Consider the following 18,579-nt stretch of genomic DNA (forward strand, 5'->3'; position numbering starts at 1 on the left):
TTCTTACCACCCCAATATATTCATTTAGTGAAGAAAGTGTGTTGGGGTTAAGTACATGAGAGAAAAATACAGTAAATAGCAGGAAAAGGAAAAGGCTGTAGAAAATCATTGCATTTTAAGGCACTTAGTGATGTGATGGTTGAGGTGCTGCTGAATCTAGGAGCAAAGAAAGCAGACACTCTCATAGGCCTCATGGATGCTTCTAGGAAATCTTGAAAGAATATAAAAGGAAAAGTACCAAATTTTATTAGTCCTGCTAATATAATGTATATACTTTTACTTTTTTCCTACCACCATTCAACTCATCACTGGTTCTATATATATGGAATAAGGCCACACAGGACTTTTGTGGGGGTTTTTGTGTAATCTGTGGGTCACTATAACAACAACACAAACAAAAATTTATCACTTGGTGATAAATAAAATAATCATCTGGTTATGTGCCTATTTGTAATTAGCTTGTCAAGTCCTTAAACAACATTGACATAGATTGCCCCTGCACCCATTCTAGTCTAAGCCTTTTAAGGATGGTGAAAATTTCCAAAGTTTGTGCCCCACTAGAATAATCTTTATGTACTAACCCTGTGTTACCTCCGTTCCAAGGTGAAAAAAATATACTCTTTGGAAGAAGATAAAGTAACTCTTAAGACATCTTCGAATTAATATTGTCATCCATATCTCATTACTACCAAGATTTCCTACTATACAAATGAAATCTGAGTAGAGTGAGCTTATTCCTAGAAACTAGAAGATGCTGGTTGTGCTGCCACTATTTTGACTCCAATAACTAATAACAATGTCTAATATATAGATTTCTAGGGAATGTAATTCATTTCTGTAGGAGGAAAAATTTCCAAACAATTAGAGCTATCCAAAAATGGATCAGATTGTCTTCTGAGGTAGTGAATTCTCTACTATAAAAATGTCTTTAAATGGAGACTAAGTGACATCTTATTGCGAGATGTTGTAGAGGGTTTATTAATTGTGTATACATCCAACTAGATGATGACAGATCCATTCCATCTCTGAGTTTCTGTAAATTCAGTTGTTAGTTGTTAGCATAGAACCAGGAAAAAAATGAGATGAAAACAGGAAATAATAAGTTGTTAAATTTACTAGAACTCAAAATCAGGAAGGTAATAATAATAATATGAAAAAAAATACTTAAAAGGGACTATTACCCTTGACTGTAGAGGGCCATAAAGAAGCACATTTTATAACTTCTTTTTAATAAACAGATGTGTTTGTTTTTCCCTGTGGCAATAAATATGGCTTTTCTTTCTGCACCATAAAAAGCCTAACCAATTCAGTGTCCTAGGTTTGACGAAATATGTTCTTTTGGGGGAAATGTTTGTTTTGTTTGTAGCCAATCAACAAGTCTACAGACCTTCATTCCTGCCAAGGTGGAAAAGATATCTGTGAATGGTAGGCCCTTTTTGGCCTTTATTCCACTCTGTGGAGTTGGAGTTTCTTTTCAGAAAATAGCTATGCCTCACTCATTATCCCACTTACTACTACAGAGAGACTGGAGTGGGAGTATCTGCCTCTAATTTAGTAACATTTATTATGAACCACAATCATTTGTGATCAAATTCATGAATATTCCAGGTATCCTGACCAATGAACATTTGTACTGTTGTATAGAGTCTGTGTATTAAATTTTTTCCCATTTGTTTTACAGATTGGAGCATGTGGTTACATTGAGTCCCTGGTTAAAAACAGTTGCTGGTTGATCCAAGCCTTTAGCTTGGCATGTACTGTCAAAGGCTACAAAATGCGTGAGTATTAAATTATACTGTGGTGGAGAAGGGATTATGGTGCTAGTAGGAGATGTATAGGAGGAATGTCATATTGGTTTATCTGAGAGTTTTGTTGGCCTAACTTGAAAATAATGCGAAGCATCTAATTTTTTTTTGAGATAGGGCACATAGGCTGGAACTACAGCGACTACTGAGAGGCCCAATCCTAATATTTATCAGGACAGAAGTTTTAACCTGCTCCATTTTTCCAACCAGGGCCAGTTCACTTCTCTTTAGGGAGCATAGTGCCCCCCTGCTGCCAAAGGACTTACCCTATTGGTGTCAGAAAGCACAGAAAACATCTGAATGAAATAGAAAGAATGTTGATCCTAGAGGACTGAGAGTACGGCATACTTCCTTTCTGTTAAGACATGATTAACTTTGAGAGTGAAATATTACTTTGTAAATCTCAATGTATTGGTTTCTTTTCACTTTTTTAAGGTAAAATAGAAAGTTTATTGGGAAGTGATTCTTATGTGAAAACCAAATAAGAATTTTTAAAAGTACTTAAAGTTAAAAAAACTTTTAAACAGGCACTATCTTTCCCCTTCTCACCCTACTTAGTGGCTTTCATTCTTTTGGGGTTAGACAACAATGCTCTAGAACAATATTCTAGAACAGAGGCATGGCCCCAAGGAATCCTTATTCAATCTATCAGAGAGTGGGAAGATAGGGCATATTCCATCCCATCCCATGCTCCCTGTGCTAGCCAAGCCTAGGTCTTCTTTCCATCACAGCTATGCCTACCTTCATCTGTGCCCTTCTTCCTTCCCATGTTCAGGTTCCCAACTTCCCTCTTCTAAACCAGTCAGCCTCTTGGGGTAGTTATTACCTAACAGCCAGCCAGGTCCCCACAGAAACAGTTGCATGTGTATCATTGAGAATGCCACCTCCACTATGTACAACATGTAGCCCCCAGATCACTGTGGGAGGTACCCCTTGGAAGATGTATTCTGGATCCAGACTGATTAATCAAAGTTGCACAGTATGAAGAAGCATGGATGAATTGTATTACCCATTTCAACTCTTATTACATTATCTTTCTCCATCAAAACCATCCCTCTTTGGAAATTTCCTATTTCTGTCAAGAGCATCACCATCTTTTCAATCATAAAAGCTTCCTCCTTTGGAATCATCTTCAATGTCATCAATCAAATCATTATTCTCACAGAGCTGGTTAGTTGCCAAATTGTCATTTCTACCAGCACAATATCTCTTAAATCTTTTCCCTTCTCTCTACTCACAGATACAACCTGACTTCAGGCATTATCATTTCTTACTTAGATTATTGTAATGACCTACTAATTACTCTCCATCCCTCAGGGATATCCCAACTCATCTGTCTTCCACATAGCTGCCAAAGTAATTTTTTAAAATGTCAGGTCTTACCATGCCACACATATGCTGTACGACTCAGTAACTTCAGTGGCTCCTTATAAACTGCAGAATCAAGTACTATTTATCCTATTTTAATTTCTGTTTTGGGTAAGTTTTGTAATATATGTAGTTATTAGTACAATAGTACATGCACATAATTTATACATATATATGGATATATACATGTTATGAGCATGTGCTATTTTTTTTTTTACTGATAGGGATACACAATCAAAAAAGTTTGGAAACTCCTGTTCCAGCACAATTTGACCATCATAAAAGGGAAAGAGAATGATCCATGTCTTCAGATTCAGAAAATCCACCGATAAATTATTGAGGGATAAGGGATTTGTAGGTTATGATTAAAATATGAGCAACTTACCGGTATTACCATTCATACCACAGTTCCTTCCTAGACAGAGAGTATTGTTTATTTGCTCTGTTGTGATTTCCCAAGTGTAACTGAGTCTATGGCATAAATATTGCCAAAAAAAAAGACTTTAGGTGTGTTCATTCTAACACAGACTTTCTTTGCTTTTGCTGTCATAGCTCTTGATAATAAAGAATGTAAATTACCCAGTGGTGAGGCCGGGATTATCTGGGACAGTATATGTTTTGCATTCCTTTTGCTACAAAGAAGAGTTTTCATGAGTTACTATTTCCTCCATGTGGTGGCTGACATAAAAGCTTCACAAATCCTGGCATCAAGGTAAATGTCTACATAATAGCCATCCCTGGCAGTTATATGTCATCATCTTAGAAATGATGAATGAAGACCATCATTCAACAAGCATTCATTAAGCACCTACTGTGTGTCAGGAACCAAGAGAGAGAATGTAGAGAAAGAGAAAAAGGAGAAAAGAGAGTGTTAGCAGACACTTGCACTTGGTAAGTGAGAAGAGGTTGTTGTTCCAGCAAAGTAGACTAACGAAGAGCAGTCATCTGAGTCATGAAAGCCAAGTGAGATGAGGTTATCCCAGAGGAGAGAGTGCTTGACAGTGTCAGAAGCTGAAGAGAAGTCAAGAAGGATAAGGATGAGGATGAGGAAAAGACCATTGTATAGTTTCAGTCAAATGATTGGCTCAGAAGCCAGACTTCAAGGGATTGAGAAGGGAGAATGAGGTGAAGGCATTCAATGTGAACAGCCTTTTCTGGGAGTTTTGCTATGGAAAAGAGATCCAGCTGTAGGACTATGGTTTGAAGGAATGCCAGGGTCAAATGAAGATATTTTGATGATGGAGGAGACATGCACATGGTAAGTAGTCAGTGAAGCGGTGAGTGGATCACATGATAATAAAGGTTAAAGGATAGGATAGAATGATGGAATGCACAATCTCCCAGGTGTGAAAGAAGGGGATGTAATCAAGAACTTTAAATGAGAGGTTGGACTTGGCATACCTTTTCACTAGAAAATGGAGGAAACAGGATGAAAATAAGTAATGGAGAGGTACCTGATGTGTGAATTATAGGAGAAAAGGGAACTTGTGATGAATGTGTTTGTATTACTAATTACATACTCTTATGTACTAAATATGTACTCTTCCCCATTTTTTCTTTCCTACCTTATGATTTTTGTCCTTTTTCATTTTTTTTTTGCTACTACTCATTATATTCTTTTATCTTCAGGCCCTTTTCGTTACTTTTCTCAACAGTTTCTCCCTCCTGATAGGAGTGGGGTTGGTGTCAGGAAGACAGAAAGATGAAAGCAACCTATGTGGGATATGTGGTACTGAGCCTCTGTCTATATACCTTACTGCTCATATTAACAGGCAGACACTTCTGGTGTTGTCTTACCTACAACTCCTTCCTTCAGGGCTCTGATTTAAACGTAAAACCATTGATTTAGTGCTGGAAGGAACCTTAGTTTTCATTAAGCTCAAACTCCTCATTTTACAGATGAGGAAACTGAGGCCAGAAGAGATCAATGACTTGCCAGGGCTCACATGGCTAATAAGTGCCTGAGGTAGGATTCACTTCAAGTCTAGCTCTGCACACTTTACAAGGATGCTTTTCAATGGTTTCTGCTTCCTGAGCTCATTATCTAATTTGTTTTTGTGTGTGCCAAATGTAATAGACTGAAGAAAGTTTGATGAATTATATCTACCTTAGGGTGCAGCTCAGACTGACTGACTAGGAGCAGTGTCTTGAAGTACCTTTAATCTACCAATAGAACAATATTAGTAAAGGAAGACCACCTTCTGCCTTTAACCAATGGTGCAGTTCAACAAGCTAATGAATTCTCTTTTCCTGTGAAAACTGTTGGTTGTATGTCTTCCAATAAGAACAAAATAAGGCTATATTGGAATATCTTCTTTAAGGCAAGTTTCAAGAGACAAATGGTCTTTCATGTCATCTAATATCAGTGTGTAGCTCTTATGGAGTAAAAATCGTTACCTATGTACTATGCTGTATAGATCACTGAGCCTGAAGACAGGGAGATAGGAGTGCAGATTTGGCCTCAGACATTTGCTTAGCTATGTGACTCTGGACAAGTCAATTAATCTCTGTCTACCACAGTTTCCCCAACTGTAAAGTGGGGGTAATAATTGCTCCTACCTCACAAGGTTGTCATGAGGATCAAATGAGATATTTGTAAAGTGCTTATCATGGTGCCTACCACATAGTAGGTACTTAATAACTGCTTTTCCCTTCCCCTTTCTATCCATAGACTAACAAATTGTAAGCAGCCTGCTGACAAAAAGTGGTAGCTTGTGCCCCATTCACTCAAACAATCAAAATTATTTGTCACATGCTTACTATTCACTAAGCACTAGAGATAAAAGAAAATCTGTATATAAAGTCACTTATACTATGTTCTTCCAATCCAGAAGAGCAATTTTAGTAAATTGTTAGAAAACAGATAAGGTTTGCTAAGACACTCTAAAAGGCTTCATTTTAGATTCATGTCCCCTCTATCTGCGATGATTTAGATTATTAGAAATTATTATTGGAAAATCCTTGATATGTGTTTTTCATGGAAGGACAAACATAAGGTTTTAATTCATCTTGTATTATTTCTGAATTTTCATTCAGAGGTGCTGAACTTTTCCAGGCTACAATTGTAAAGGCTGTGAAAGCAAGAATGGAGGAAGAGAAAAAATCAATGGACCAGCTGAAGAGACAGTATGGATGCTTCATTTCTCTCTGATGATGGGGTAGCAATTCAGTACACCAAAAGGGAGTTTGGGCTGCCCTCAGAGTCACCAGAGCTGAGACTCTAAGTATCCTGATTGGATGAACTTTGACACTTTCCATGAAGGTTTCAGTGGAATTAGAAGTTCCATGATGTTGTTCCTAATCCTGCACTGTTCACAATCTGGTGCTGAAGGGTACTCAAAAGGAGGCATGATGTTGGAATGTTAGAGCTGGAAAGGGTATTAGAGGTCATATATTACAATCCTCTTCTCTTTAAAGATGAGTATTCTGATACTTAGGAAGGCTAGGTGATTTGTGTAAGATTAGCACATGGGATAAGATAAAAAAATCCATTGTCTGCTTGATGGGGTTGTGAAAATTTTGTTCTGTAAGACCACTGCTTAGTGCTTTCATGGAATAGACTTTTTAGCCGTAGAATCATTAATATATGGGGGGCCATCTCCAATTGTCCTGATCTGTATCTGGACACTACACCCAGATGGCTCCAGAGGGGAGAGTGAGGCTGGTGACTTTGCACAGCCCTTACTCACTTAAGTACAATTCACTTGCAAGTCACAGCATCACCTTTCTGATGTCATGGCCTTCTCTGACAATGAAGGACAAACAACAACACCATCATTAAGATATGGTGATATGATGTGAAATCATCTGGATAAAAGGCTGACATGACTGACAAAGAGATTCTGCTTCATCAGCTTTTCCATCCAGATTGGGGAGAGGAAAAATGACATGGACCACCTGGAAAATATGCAAGAATCAACTGAAATAGTCCTTAAAAAGACCATTCTAAGGAGAAGGACCCTCAGGAGTGGGGAACCTGTGGCCTTCTAGGTCCTCAAGTGTGGCCATTTCAATTCAGTCAGACAGCTGCATTTGAGGACCTAGAAGGCCACATGTGGCCTCACCCTTTCCCCTGATTCTTTTTTTTTTTGTAACATAACAGATCATTCCATAAAAATCTACTTTTTTCAGATTGACAATATGTTATGTGAAAGCACTTCCAAAATGATAAAGCACTAAAATATGCAAGCAATAGCAGTAGTATTGTGGCTATTTCTGCTATTATTATATTATTACTACTATTATTATTATTATTATCTTTAAACTTAACTTTATTATATTATTATATTTATTATTGTCTTTATTATTTATATTATTATCTTTAAACTTGACTTTCATATACACCAAATTTGGACCAAATTATTTCAGAATACATTTTTATCTTAAAAGTAAGCAATGCTGCCATTACTCCCCTTAGTAAGGAAAAAATAGTGCATCAGACCTTTTCATTTGTCATTGAGATTCTTGAGTCCAATTGCCCATTTGTTTTAGAATCCAGAGCCTGGGTAATGTTTAAGGCTTTCAATTCCTTTATGCCCCAACATACTCTCTAAGATCATAAACTGATGAACGTGTGCTGATCTGCATTGGTAGATGGAGTTCCCAATGTGGAGTTTTTCTACCAATGAAAATGCAGATCATCATTCTTCAAATTCATAATTATGTGCTCTAAATAGGAAATAATAATGATCTTACATGTAAAGTGCTTTGAAAAATTAGGGTGTCCTATAAATATCAGTTATTATTTGATTCTTCTATTTATATATAATGGGTTTCATATCAGATAGATTTCAGATAGAAATGATCCTGAGCTATCATGTCCATTTCATAGATGAAGATATTGCTGCTCTGAAATGTTCAGTGATTTGCCCATGGTCATACTACTTAGTGTCAGGTCTTCCTTCCAACTTATCTGACATTATGTCCACTATGCCATACTGGACATAACTAAGGATAAAGTGTTTAACTTGGGACATTCTTGGTATCATTTTTTTTCACTTATTTTTACCATTATCATCTTTGAATTCCCACAAGTAGGCAATTAATTTCAAATGTGGTAGTGGGTTCTTTGTGGCCACCTTGTCACAAGTACCATAGTATGTAAAAGCCTGTTGATGATTTTTATTGAATTCAGAAACATCCCTGTCTAAATCAAAGACGTTATTTTTATGGAACTTAAAGATTATAACATGAATAATATTTCCTTTTATTAGAATGGACCGCATCAAAGCCAGGCAACAGAAATATAAAAAGGGGAAAGAGAGAATGCTGAGTTTGACCCAGGAGTCAGGTGAAGGACAGAGTCTTCAAAGAGTCTCTGAAGAGGATGATGAAAGTATGTCAAAGCATTTTCTTGTCATTCATCTTCTTTGACGTTGAATCACATACAATGTTTGGAAATCGGTAGGGTTGTGAAGAAAAGGTTTCTCTCAGTTCTAACATTGATAGTATATTTATTCTAGTGCAAGTTGTACCTTTATATAAATTGGATAAGTCAGGATATTTTGTAGGTGTTCTTTAAAGTGCCTTTTAAAGCTTTAAGAAAGCACTGATTTTAAGCTGTTCATTACTCTAGCTGGGTCAAAACCAATACATTCTTTTTGGTTCTAGTCAGTTTGCTTTTGGGAAAGCTTCTAAATCTTTGCAGGAGAAAGACTCAAGTGACAGAGATCCAGTTGAATTGGAAAGAGAAGTAGTAATGTATTCATTTCAGGAATTTTCTCTGGTTTTTGTAAACTCTCTAAAATAAACAAATCGTGTACATGTCTTGTATATTGACACCTGCTGTCAGAATCTAAAATTGTGGATTGCTGGTGTTTCCAGTGTAACTTACCTGGTGAAATATATTATTACAGCTAACTTGATTATGATTTGAAATGTACTTTTTTAGGACTTGTCATTTGGCATGATTTTCAATTGGGGAGTGATTGAAGTGAAGAAATGCTTTATGTTTTCCTAGATTACAGTTTCCATCCATCATTAATAAATTATTATTTTCCAATCATATATTATCAGTATCTATTATAAGCAAGTTGTCTGGCTTTTGGAATCACTATTTTAGAAGAATTTTAACCAAGTGGCATGTCTCTATCTCTTTAAACCTTACTTGTTTTATTTTAATTCTATGGAATATTCATTGGTATATAACATATGGTAAAACGATGATCCCTTCATTTTATCTGTATCTAAATGTGCTAGCTTGAAAAGGAATAGCTAAAAATACTGAGCATTTTAAAATAATTCCTTTTGAGATTCAGCTATGACCCCTGATACTTGAACACTTTTCAGAATATGCAGTTTACTTTTCCTGACCCTTTAATGTGTTCTTAAAGTTTAGCTAGATTTGACAATAATGAAGTTGTTAAATCATGGTGTTCAAAGCTTGTTTTCTCATTTTGTAAGAATTAATATCTGGACATATTTCATTTTAGGAGAAGCAGACAAACAGAAAGCCAAGGGCAAAAAAAAGCAGTGGTGGCGGCCTTGGGTTGATCATGCTTCCAGTAGGTTTTCTCGATCCTCTTACAATTTCATCGATTTTAACCCTTATATCCTTGACCAGAATTTGGGCATTCCCATGATCTGTTTGTTCCATGCATGGTTTAATCCTTGTGACTTGATAGGGGGCCTGCGTGTAGAAATTTACTATTACAGAGATCCTTGTGCATTTGTGTACAGGTAACTGGTTAGGTATAGGTACTCTGTGGTCATGTACAATGCCTATTAGAGAGAGCTAAAGCTAAACTAACCAAAACTTAAATGGAATTTGTGGGTTATCAAGAGAAGGAAAATAACTATTATCCAATTCTGAGGTCCAGAAGGCTGACCAAGTTTAGCTATTAGATATTGTTTCATCCATGGCACCTAGATTTGGAAATAAACATATTAGAAATGGTCTCTGATATCATACAGATATTTGCAAATATTTTATGACCCTCTTTATATGACAGGAATAGCTTATGATAATGAATCTCTTCCTCCCTTATAAATCTTAGAACTTTGAATTTATTTGCATTGAGGGAATTTTTGTTTTGTTTTGTTTTAACAAATAGCTAAATGTGAAAGTGAGGAAATGTATTTTACTTCTTCCCATTTTCTTCTCCTTCTCAAAAATTCCCTAGTGCTAGTGTTCTAAATTCCATTCCTGGCATGCATTATGTCCTAATCTATTGTTCAGTGATGATGTAATGGAAGAGGAAATCAGAGAGTCCTTCTGAAAGGCAGAATCGAGAGTCACACAGAATGTAAAAACTTCATCATAGTAAATATGTCTTTAGAAAGAAAATCATCTCATAAATGCCTTGTTTTAACTAATGCCATTTACTATTTGGCCATGTCACAACAATGGAAAGACAATCATTTTACCTAGGATTTATTTGATCCATTAATATGATGAGTTTCTCCAAACAACTATGTGACTTGGCTGTTCTGTCATGACTGAAATTGATTAGCATGAAAGATTTAGTAAATCTGATCCATCAGGGTCTATCTCTAAAGCTGCCCCACACCCAGAAAAGACCTAGGTACTCAGTCTACATGAGACTGACAAATCCTGCCAAATTAGACTTGAATTGAATTTCACTGAATAATGATACCAAAATCTGGAGTCCATCAGTTTCTCCTTAAGCATTTAAAATCAGTCTTAGCCTTTCTTACTTACCTATGACATAATTTCCTAAAAACAACCAGGTACATTTTCTGATACATTTCCAACAAATTATGCAACATTTCAGAATATAGTGTTGGCTGAGCATTACAAAGCTTTAATTCCAATATTCTTAAAGAAAACTTAATGCTTTGTTGACAAATTCATTTATTCCTATGGATAAAGAAAAGTTGCAATTTCCATGTAGTCCCTTATATTGTACATTCTGTGTGACCATGTTATTTCTACACTAATGAATTTTCATGTCAATCTCTTACGGTACACCGTATGTCCACTTCTATCAAGTCACAAGTAAACTGTGCCTATTTTTCTGTTTCTAAAGGGCATATTGCTACTTTAGAGAGACTTATCCTTTTTCAAAAAGATTTCTCTTATCAACTATATTATATTATCACCTGAGGTAAAGTCTCCTGCCATTTTAATGTGGTACTATTTCTTTATTTCATTTAAAAATGGTATTTTGGAAGGAATTGGATAAGGTCTTTGTTAATCTTCATACTAGTTGTTAGTACATTCAAGAATTTTCAGTACAAGGTTATTATTGACTTTGGGTTTTCTGATTCATTTTACCCTCATTATATCATGTTCTTGGACACTGGTCTTAAACCAAATGTGCATCGTTACAATACCTTATGGTGCAATAATGCAGAAATTTGTGATTCATAGTTTGGAACAAGATGCTAACTGTAATTTTAAAATCTCCCTGCCAAGTGCTTTTCCTCTCAGCGTCTGCCAAAATACATCAGTAGCATCCTTCTGAGAAAAAGACAAAAATTAGCATATGATAGGTGGTGAGACTATACTGTTTGGAAGGTACATTAATGAGGTCCACTGTTGTGATATATTTGGTTACTGGACTGTTCAGTGCAATTTCATAGGTGGTCAACATGAGTGCTTCTGAAATAACAATGTATAAATCTATGGAAGTTAATAATGACAACTAGGAGAATACTATTGCCATATTAACAACATGATTAGAAATCATTGAATATCTTAACCTAGGCCTTCAGGTTACTCAGATGTTCCCAGTTCCATATCTATGTGTACACATAAGGTTGCATTATTGATGTTCAATCATACCTTCCCTTTGAGTGTTTCATATCTCCATATCATTTATATCCTTCCTAAAGCATTGCCTTTCAAGCCTGTGTGACATTGTTCAATACTAGCATTCTTAAACAGTTTTAAGTGTCAGTTTTGTGGAGATGTGAATAGTAGGGTTATAAAGGGACTCATGGAAGGGACCCATTGAAGTAATCTTGCCACCCCCTAGTCATGACAGTGGCACCCCATACACTTACAGGGAGGATGTATCTGAAATACTCAATTAGAAATCTCATATGTTAATGGAATTTTATGAATAAAAGGGACCTTAGAAATCATCTAACCCAACTCCTTCATTTTATATATTATGAAACATATATGTATATGTATACACATATACATATTTATAATGATATGTTTGTTCTTAAAGACAAATGTCACCAAAGAAATAAATGATTTTTTCCATTTTAATTTGTTTTCTGATCTAGTGACAATTTTTAGAAAACGATATAAGATTCTGTTTTTGATTTTTGGGTGGTGGTAGAGGTTTGGGATAATGCTACATACAATTGATAAAATCACAGAAATGGGTAATTATCTCTGAAAGAACATTCCCCTATTGAGTATAATGCAAATAATTTTCTCCTAAAATATATCAAAACTCTTTGTTCATTTATCCATCAGGGTACAGAAAAATTTTAGGAGGTATGATTGAATAAAATTTAAGCTGTTGTTGATTTTAGAGCCTATAATGAGGGTAAAATGTTGACTCATATGTTACTCTGAATTTTTCCCAACTGAACATGTGACGTACACCCTATGTAACTCTTCTTGCTACTCTCTAAGTTTACATGAAGGCATAATTTAATGGTCTTCCCCACTGTCAAATGTAATGCTGTGACTTTGGTTTGTTCTCGCTTATTATTGTCTTCTGTTTGGTTTTGTTTATTTCCCTTTTCAGGCCTGGGCCTATTGCCCTGGGCCTGTTACCTTACTCAAAACTAAAAATAAATTCTTCTGTTCAAGGATATAAGGCCCAGTTCATTCACTCTGCATCTTCATGAATGGAGGCTTCAGATTCTATCTGAAACCATGGGCAAAATTACTTTTATTTATGACTTTGTTTAGTGATGTTCAAGTAATTCATTTTAAACAAGCCAAGGTTTTCCATTACCTCATCGTTTTAAGTCCAAAAGATGAATTAACAAATGACATCACATTGTATAACATAAAAGATGGCCCAGCACTTGAAAGTCTAAATAAAAACCAAAAATAATAGTATATATTATGGATAATGATGATACAGTTTATGTAACATCAGAAATTTCTATGCTGGGTTTCTTCTCGCCGATAAAACAAGGCTAAAATATATTCATCTTAAATGGATAAAGATTAAATTGATCAAATTCTTCTAAAAATATTTCGATAGACCTTGCAAATTTCTCTGCTACAAACTCCTAACACAGACTGTGTTTACATGCAAGAGTAAAGAATAGACTATAGCAGAGCAAACACACACCTTGCTCTTTTTGCTATAGGTTGTAATGATCAATATGGATCTCTGCATGACATATAGTTCCCAGATTTCACACCACCCCTAAAGGATATCAGTGGTGAGTCATGCAGATCCCATTTGTCATGCCAGTCTCTTCTACTAGCTGCATGTAGAAACAGGCATTGTGTTCAGTTTTCTCCTTACCTGCCCATTTCCTCCTCATGGCAATGTGGGTTAAAAAACAACCAAACAACCAACTTGTAATCCTCAATTGTTGCCATATTTGTCATGTCCAATGTGTTCCATGTGCAGAAACCAGGTCTACACAGCAAAAGGTGAAGTGGAAGGTTTCTAATGCCTAGTAATAGCTTTGAATTATCTTCATTGGCTGTTTAGACAGCCAATATCTATGAGATAATCGCAAATCCTCCACTTCACTTTGGCCTTATCTATACGACCAAAATAACAAAATCGTGCCATTGTCGATGAGTTATTTTGATCATCATGGTGATCGAATTGGATTGCTGCACAGTTGATCTGATTGATTGGTACAGTCTATGAAGAAGGTTGAAAATACCAGATTGACTTTGCTTTGGCCAATTCGGTTAAGTGGTATAGACATGGCCTTTGTGCTTTAACTTAGTCATAGTGGCACTAAGTAATATTAGCCTGAGAGTGAGTTCTGTTCACTTCATTTTTCTTCCAATGATCCTTTGTTGACTGTATGTTGGTATATCTTTGTGTGTCATTCAGAAAAGAGCCTCTAATATTCCTTATATTTTTCAAGAAGTAAGTAAATATTTTGTTTTGCTTAGTGGTCAGGAGTGGAGATTATTATTTGTTTGAGACGGATAGTGAAGAGGAAGAAGAAGAGGAAGAAAAAAAGGATGAAGAACCACCAAGAAAGTCAGCATTCCAGGTAAATGTGGGCTGGGGTAAATAAATATATATGGTTTGTAAGTTGTATGGCCTTCATATGTAATCTCTGTCTGGAATTGGTACATTTTTGTCAGCTTATTGGTAATGCTAGTTGCTTTTAGTTTTGTTAAAATTACTTACATGCAGGGATATTTTAAGGGTGTAGTCTTAATTCATTTGATTCAAAAGATTTTCAGTGGTTGTTACAAGACATTTCTGTGAATGACCTTCAGTTTTCTTTGTTGAAAAAAGCACATAGGACCAAGATATTGGAGGGAAGGAGTCCTTTGAAGGCCTCCCAAATTCCCCTCCAAATAACTAGAAAGTCATTCAGAATTGATCTAAGAGCAGGGAAGCAGCTTAACAACCCAGAAGGAAAGGTCTGTATTGCTGGGGTGGAAGGGGAGCCAGGTCTAAGACAATCAACAGGAGCCAGCTCCACAGCAGGGGGCCTTAAGCAAGGCTCCAAACCTAGGGCAATCCGACAGAGAGACCTCTCCCTCCTGCAAACCTAAGCAAGTGAGCCAAACACAGCAAGGCGCTACCGCAAGGAGAGGCAAGGCCTTGACTCCGTTGTTGACCTGCAGTGAAGCCCCACCCCAGAGCTGGCCAACAATAAGACTCCACCCCTGGACCTACCAGCAAAGAAACCCTGTTTCCATAGCAACTGAGAAGCAGGGCCCTACTTCTGGGGCAGACCAGCAACAAAATACCTCCTCCAGGGCTAGCCACCAGAAAGACTCTTTTACCATAGCAACTTAACTGCAAGGTGCTGCCCAGCAGTAGGCCAGCCCCTTAACCCCATGCCCAGGGGAGGCCTACAGAGAGGCCCCATCCTCCAGTACAAGCTAAAAGGGAAGTCTACCCTTCAGAGAATGCAAGCAGCTAAGCTTTGTAACCCAGTAAAAGCTAACAGTAAGATTCAAAGCCCTAGCACAAAAAGTCTGAGACAGTACTAAACCAAAGCCCAACTCTCACATAAAAACACCAAGTCACAAAAAAAGCAGAAAAAAATGAGTAAAAAACAAACAAAAAAAGAACTTAACTGTAAGAAGATACTATGTGATAGGGATGATCAAGAAATAAACTTAGAAAGTGGACGATAGTGTTAAAATGACTACATGTGGAACCTCAAAGAAATATGTAGTTTGGTCTCAGGACCAAAAAAGAATTCCTGGAAGAGCTTACAGAGGATTTTTAAAAGCAAATTAGAAAAGTAGAAGAAAAATTGGGAGGAGAAATGAAAGAGAATCATCAAAAAAGAAATGCAAGAAAATCATGAAAAAAGAATCAATAACATGGGAAAAGATATACAAAAAATTACCAAGGAAAATAACTTCCAAAAAAAACTGAATTGGCCAAATAGAAAAAGAAATACAAAATCTCACTGAAGAAACTAATTCCTAAAAAATTAAAATTGAACAAGTGGAAATTAATGGCTCTATGAGACATCAAGATACAATAAAATAAAGTCATAGAAGCAAAATGTAGAAGAAAATGTTAAATTTCTCGTTGAAAAAACAACTGAGAAAAAAAACAGGAGAGGTAATATAAAAATTATTGGACTACCTGAAAACCATGATAATTTTTTTTAAAAAGCCTGAATATCTTTCAAGAAATTATCAAAAAAAAAATTGTCCTGATGTATTAGAACTAGAAGGCAAAATAGAAATTGAAAGAATCCACTGATCACTACCTGAAAAAGATCCCAAAATGAAAACTCCAAGGAAAATCATAACCAAATTCCAGAGCTCACAGATTAAGGAGAAAATATTGCAAGCAACCAAAAAGAAAAAATTCAAATATGACAGAGCTACACTCAAAATTACACTGGATTTGGAAGCTTCCACATTAAGGAACTGGAGAGCTTGGAATATGATGTAACAGAAGACAAAAGAGTTAGGATTACAACCAAGAATCACCTACCCGGAAAACTTGAACATAGTCTTTCAGGTTGGAAAAATGGACATTTAACAAAATAGAGGACTTTTAATCATTGCTAATTAAGAAGAACTGAATAAAAAATTTTACCTCCAAATATGAGACTAAATGGCAACATAAAAAGGTAAAAACCAAAAAGAAGACATAAGAAATTCAATAAAGTTAAATTGTTTATATTTCTATACGGCAAATTAATATTTGTAACTCAACTTTATTACTATAAGAGCAATTAGAAGGAGTATATGTAGACAAAGGGTGTGGATATAGGTGGCTTTTATAGGATTGCATCCTAAAAAACAAAATAAAGGGTAAGAAAAGAAATTGCACTAGAAGAAGGAGTGGGAAAATTAAATGGGATAAATTATCCCACATAAAAGAGACATGAACATACTATTATATTGTAGGGGAAGCTGAGGGGAGGGGGATGGGCAAAGCTTGAGCTTTACTCTCATCTAAATTTACTCAGAAAGTAAACATTCATATTCAGTTGGTTATAGAAATCTCTCTTACCTGATAAGGAAGTAAAAAAGGGGATAATGGAAGGGAGAAGGTAGATGATAAATGGGAGGGTATGTTGGGAAAGGTAATGATCAGAAGTAAAACACTTGAGAGGACGGAAAGGAAAGGGTGCGGTGTAAGAGAGAGAGAGAAGGATAAACAAGCAAAAAAATTGCATGGAGAGAAATACAAAGTTATCACAACTGTAAATGTGAATGGGATGAACTCATCCACGAAATTGAAGCAGATAGAGGAATGGATTAAAAACCAGAATCCTACAATGTGTTGTTTACAAGAAACACATTTGAAGCCGTGAGATATACACAGTATAAAGGTAAGGAGCTGAAGCTGAATCTATTATGCTTCAGCTGAAGCAAAGAAAGCAGGGCTAGTGATGATGATGGCAGACAAAGTAAAAGCAAAACTAGATCTAAAGAAGGAAACTATGTCTTGCTGAAAAGGCACCATAGACAATGAAGTCATATCAATACCAAACATATATGCACCAAATGATAAAGCATTTAAATTTTTAAAGAAGTTGAATGATTTACAGGAGGAAAAAGATAACAAAACTGCACTAGTGGGGGACCTCTACTTTCCTATCTCAGAATTAGGTGAATCTAACCAAAAAAATTAACAAGGGAGAAGTTAAGGAGGTAAATAAAATTCTGGAAAAGTTAGATATGATACATCTCTAGAGAAATCTGAATGGGAATAGAAAGGGACATAACTTTTTCTCAGCTATACATAGCACTTACCCAAAAATTAATTATGTATTAGGGACATTTAAAACCTCACAATATAATGCAGAAAGGCAGAAATAGTAAATCTATTCTTTTCAGATCATAATAAAATAAAAATTACATTCAACAATGGACAATGGAAAGAAAGATAAAAAAGTAATTGAAAATTAAATAATTTGATCCTAAAAATCAAGTGGGTTAAACAGCAAATCATAGAAACAATAATTTCACTAAGGAAAATGACAATGAGACAACACGTCAAGATTTATGAGATGCAGCCAAAATGGTACTTATGGGAAAATTTATATCTCTAATTGCTTACATCAATAAAATGGAGAAAAAGCAGATCAATAAATTGGTGTAAAACTTTTTTTAAAAACTAGAAAAAGAATAAATTAAAAATCCTCAACTAAATACCAAATTGAAAATCTTTAAAATCAAAGTGGAGAGTAGTAAAATTGAAAGTAAGAAAACAATTGAACTAACAAATAAAACTGGAAACTGGTTATGTGGGGAAAAAAGCACAATAAAATAGAGAAACCACTGGTTAATTTGATTTTAAAAAGGAAAAAAGAAAACCAAATTACTAGTATGGAAAATGAAAGGGACAAGTTCACTACCAATGAAGAGAAATTAAGTCAATTGTTAAGAGCTATTTGCCCAATTATATACCAATAAATTTATCTGTCTAAATGAAATGGATGAATATCTATAAAAATATAAATTACCGTGATTAAAAGAAGCAGAAATAAGATACTTAAATAACCTAATCTTAGAAAGAGTCTAAGAAAAAAATTCCCAGGACCAGATGGATTCACAAGTGAATTCTACCAAACAACTAGAGAACAATTAATCCCAATACTATATAAACTATTTTGAAAAACAAGTGATGAAATAGTACAACACAGATGTGGTGCTGATACACAAACCAGGAAGAGCCAAAAGACAGAAAAAAAATTATAGACCAGTCTCCCTAATGAATATTGATGCAAATATTTTAAGTAAAATACTACCAAAGAGGTTACATCAGTATATCACAAGAATCATACACTATAACCAGTTGGGATTTATACCAGGAATGCAGAGCTGGTTCAATATTAG

At 35.5% G+C, this 18,579-nt stretch overlaps 1 protein-coding gene across 12 annotated transcripts in view; it reads left to right on the forward strand.

The window, feature by feature from the left end:
• Positions 1-18,579, forward strand: part of PIEZO2 (piezo type mechanosensitive ion channel component 2) — a 533,986-nt gene that overhangs the window by 447,660 nt on the left and 67,747 nt on the right. For 11 of the 12 annotated variants that reach the window (XM_072604214.1, XM_072604221.1, XM_072604219.1 and 8 more), the window contains 6 exons: positions 1,682-1,778; positions 3,726-3,885; positions 6,210-6,299; positions 8,387-8,508; positions 9,605-9,676; positions 14,194-14,297. In XM_072604214.1, the coding sequence (XP_072460315.1) occupies positions 1,682-1,778; positions 3,726-3,885; positions 6,210-6,299; positions 8,387-8,508; positions 9,605-9,676; positions 14,194-14,297 (645 nt within the window). The remainder of the gene's footprint in view (positions 1-1,681; positions 1,779-3,725; positions 3,886-6,209; positions 6,300-8,386; positions 8,509-9,604; positions 9,677-14,193; positions 14,298-18,579) is intronic. The other variant, XM_072604218.1, reaches the window with a different exon arrangement.

This window comes from Notamacropus eugenii, chromosome 4 (assembly GCF_028372415.1).
Source record: "Notamacropus eugenii isolate mMacEug1 chromosome 4, mMacEug1.pri_v2, whole genome shotgun sequence".
NCBI lineage: Eukaryota > Metazoa > Chordata > Mammalia > Diprotodontia > Macropodidae > Notamacropus > Notamacropus eugenii.